At 43.5% G+C, this 3,852-nt stretch overlaps 1 protein-coding gene across 1 annotated transcript; it reads right to left on the bottom strand.

Annotated features, from left to right (window-relative positions):
• Positions 1-484: 484 nt before the first annotated feature.
• LOC147617204 (UDP-glycosyltransferase 85A8-like) lies at positions 485-2,792 on the bottom strand. Its single transcript, XM_086776810.1, has 2 exons — positions 2,082-2,792; positions 485-1,716 (listed from the first exon to the last, which is right to left on the bottom strand). Exons 1-2 carry the CDS (start codon positions 2,572-2,574, stop codon positions 788-790), a joined length of 1,422 nt encoding a protein of 473 aa, XP_086632936.1. The 5' UTR covers positions 2,575-2,792; the 3' UTR covers positions 485-787.
• Positions 2,793-3,852: the final 1,060 nt, after the last annotated feature.

The raw sequence follows: 3,852 nt of genomic DNA on the forward strand, positions 1-3,852 counted from the left end.
AAATTTTTATTCACAATGCAAATTTGTAGAGATTTTCTCATCGTTTTCCTATAGAAGCTATAGTAGCGAAATTTGTTTGTTAAAAAGACCATGGGATTGAATTAAAAAGACCATGGGATTGAATTAAGAGAGTCTTGTAGGCATGGGCTTTGCAAGATATTTGGACTCTAGAAGCTTACTAATATTATGCTCAATTAATGACATAGCTGCCCATTTTGAGTCTACTTGTACTAAGGTTACGCACATTAACTTAAGGGTTCTCAAATGCACAATTTGAGTCTAGTTGTACATCAATCGGTAGAAAGTGTGGTACATGAATATAGAGAACGCCGATAACACATTGAAGAGAACGAAAACATATCAACGAGTTTAGTGCACGTATCAAGGAAGAGAAAGAAAACATATCAATGAGTTAATTAGAGCACATAAAAACGAGAAATGAATGGTTCATTTGTTTTTAGGTTGAATTAAAAAGCTCCGAGCTGTCTTCTTAGTAGCCCTTTTCTACCTAGTGTGGCTATTGTCCCCACACCCACGTACATCGAAGTTGGTGCTTTATTGTCCCCACACCCACGTACATCGAAGTTGGTGCTTTATGTGGCTTTGATTGAACAAATATCTATATAGTTGTGCCAAGTTGACCTCGACTCCGAAAACAAAAACAAAAACAAAACAAAAGGTTAAACATATATCCATATAGATAGAAACGATGCCTTACAATCAAAGCAACCGACCTCCAAGGAAAGGAGAGGAAAAGTTTTTATTTAATTTAAATAAAGGAGTAGATTTAAGGAATAGGAGGTTGGGCCATATCATTGACGAGTTTCTTCCATTGGAGGTTGGAAGAACCGCCAGCCTTGATAGATTTTTGGGCGGCCTTCCGCCAGAGCGAGGTGGCGTGTTTAAGCTGTGAAGAGGTGTCTCCTTGCATGAGGGCACGAGCTTGTCGTTCGACCTCGTCTCTGTGTATGAGACCATTGTGGTCCGCCTCCAAATGTAATCCCACATTCCAGGCGTCCACAGAACACCTATTGTTGAGCATTTGGTCTGCAAAGTAGGGCCATCCAAGCATGGGTACCCCGGCGGAGATGCTCTCCAATGTGGAGTTCCAGCCACAGTGTGTTAGGAAGCCGCCCACGGCCGGGTGGGTGAGTACTTGGAGCTGGGGTGCCCATTCCACGAAGCATGCACGCCCTTGCACTCTTTCCAGGTAGCCTTTGGGGAAGAGGGATGCGTCGCCGTACATGAGGTCCGGTCGGATCACCCAAAGCATAGGTGATTGGCTAGCTTCCAAGCCCAAGGCCAGGTGTTCAAACTGTTGGGCGGACATGACAGCAATGCTCCCAAACGAGACGTACAGAACTGATGACCGTTCTCGCCCGTTTAGCCATTTTAGGCAATTGTGGTCTTCTGGCCACAGGGCAGCCGTTCCATACGAGGCTAGCCGCCCGTCTCCACCCTCTTCGAAATACGACAGTGCTAGCAGAGGTCCCACTGTGTATATGGGATTGTTCTCCTCTCTCAAGGCTTCCATTGAACCTTGCTCAAGCTCTTCAAACGTGTTGATTGCAATCCACGTGCTCTCCTTTAGCCTTTGATACGGCTCCAGAAAGGCGTTGAACATGAAGTCTTGCGTATCGTAGGACTGCAAATACGTGTTTAGCTCCGTCACCTTCAGCGGTGGCACTCCTCGCACCCATGTTATTCGCTCAGGCTCTGTAAACGCAGTGGCACAACTTATTAGAAGAGAAATATGGCTTGTTTCCATAATCCTCATTAGAGTATGATTATCTTGATCACTAGCCACTACTAAGCGTAGAAATCAAGGATGGATGTCATCGTGAAGCCCAATCCCGTCCATTAGCTTATATGTGCAGCCTCTCCATTAGTTCAGCAGTTAAAGCCCAGCCCCATTCATTAGCTAATTATACCATTAAATCCAATTCAATCGACTAAATTAATAATTAAAAGCAAGTGCTTCATCTTCTCCGCTATGCAATACATAGTAATTGATTAGGAGAAGGTTAACCCACTTAATCATAAATTTTGGTCCTATAAATTACTCAGTGATGAAGGCTCACCCTTAGGAGATCGATGCCCTTGATTAACAGCCATGACGGATGCAATGGTACCAGCTGAAGCAGTCCAAAAAGCAAGCCTTCTGAGGCCAAATCTGGTGGCCACATCTTGTGTGAAGTAGAGGTAAAGGTCCGAAATCATGCAGGTGACAGGGGTGTCCTCGGATTGCAGTAGACCTTCCACCAGCTCTTCGAAAACCGGCTTCAAGCTATAGAAAGACTTGGCCAGCTCAACGAGGGTGTCTTGCCCACTGGTGCTCCCGTTCTCTCTCTTGTCCCTTATCTCTGCAAAGCGTATGTCAAGGCCCTGCTCTTCAAAACGGGGCTGCAAATTATTCTTCAGAAGTGCATGATTATGCTGTGTGTTAACAAATGTGATTATGAAGCCTTCTAAAGCAAGCTTTATAGATAAGTGCATCATGGGTCCTATGTGGCCTTGTGCAGGGAATGGGATGACAAGTGCATGTGGTTTAATGAGCTGGCTAGGAAGGCCCATACTGTTTGTTGACACGAGAAAAGGTTTGATTAGCTGCCTAACTGCGATCAGCTTAGTGAAGTGAAGTGAGACCCTAATTAAACAAGCGATGGGCTCTATATAAGGTGTCGAGAGCCTTAATGTGCAAGCTCTGCGAGGATCTTGAGCTGAGAGAGAGAGAGAGAGAGAGAGATGTTATGCTGTGCGCTCTGCACTTGCCACTGATGATGATAATGAGTGTGAGGAAGATGGTCACCATTTTTATACATAAACATCAAGCGAGAAGATGTTCTCTGTTTTTGGTATAAAATAATAATAATATGGCATCTTTTGAAAATTTTACCGTTGACCGGAATAGAATATTTCACCTTAAAATTTGAAAAGGCTCTCACACACAAACCCCTTTAGTTGACTTGGCAACTTACCTTAGAATCTGCATCAGCGTCGTCACCTTAGACCTCATGAAGACGTCCCCCCTTACGCTAGCGCACGTGGCTTAATGGGCCTTGAGAGAATAGCCCAGTGCACATGCCCCATGCCAATCATATACCGCATAGTAAGGGCGTCACATGCCCCACATGCCCCATGCCCTCTTTTTTTTTTTAGCATTTTGGTCATTACATACTTGCGAAATGCACGTCAAAAATTACACTAAAATTCCAAAAAAAAAAAACTTGCTACATTTCATCAAACCCATCAATCAAGGGTCCCTGCCAAAAATCAAGCCTCGCCGAGTGCTAAAACTTGACCTCCGCGGAAGCTGAGGTTGCAAGTTCAATGCTCGCCCCTCCCTCCCCGCCAGTCCATGAGGGGGGTGATTAAAGAAATGAACCCCCACCCCAAAAAAATGGGGGGGGCGGCGGGGAACTTATTCTTCATGACAGTTTGAGCACCAATTTTTTTATAAACATTCTTCATGATAGTTTGAGCACTAATTTTTTTCTCGCATGTGACAATACTACTATAACATAGTGAACAAGTGTGACCACAAGTGACATACCACATTTGAAGAAGCATCCATCCACATGCATCCACGTACTATTGAAAACGCAAAGGTAACGTTAAGTAAACTATACCACACCTAATATGATTGTTGGTGGTTGAAGTTTTTGGCTCTATTTTAAAATCAACATACATATTTTAAAACCATCTGTAACATGCTATTCATGTCCCTTGAAAAAAAGACCCCCTTTTGGAAAAACCATGTCTTGCGTACAATCATATCTGAAAAGTACACTAAATTTCTATGTTTTCGGATTTCCTAAATTTGAGCTAAAAGTCAAAATGTCCTTAAAAATA

Source organism: Cibotium barometz, chromosome 37, assembly GCF_041138505.1.
Source record: "Cibotium barometz isolate CiBa-2024 chromosome 37, ASM4113850v1, whole genome shotgun sequence".
NCBI lineage: Eukaryota > Viridiplantae > Streptophyta > Polypodiopsida > Cyatheales > Cibotiaceae > Cibotium > Cibotium barometz.

Excerpts from the sequence above, each read along its gene's own strand:
- LOC147617204 (XM_086776810.1), bottom strand. The coding sequence starts at position 2,574 with ATGGGCCTTCCTAGCCAGCTCATTAAACCACATGCACTTGTCATCCCA. Across the intron at positions 1,717-2,081 it reads AGGGCATCGATCTCCTAAGG|AGCCTGAGCGAATAACATGG; the intron begins GTGAGCCTTCAT and ends CTGCGTTTACAG.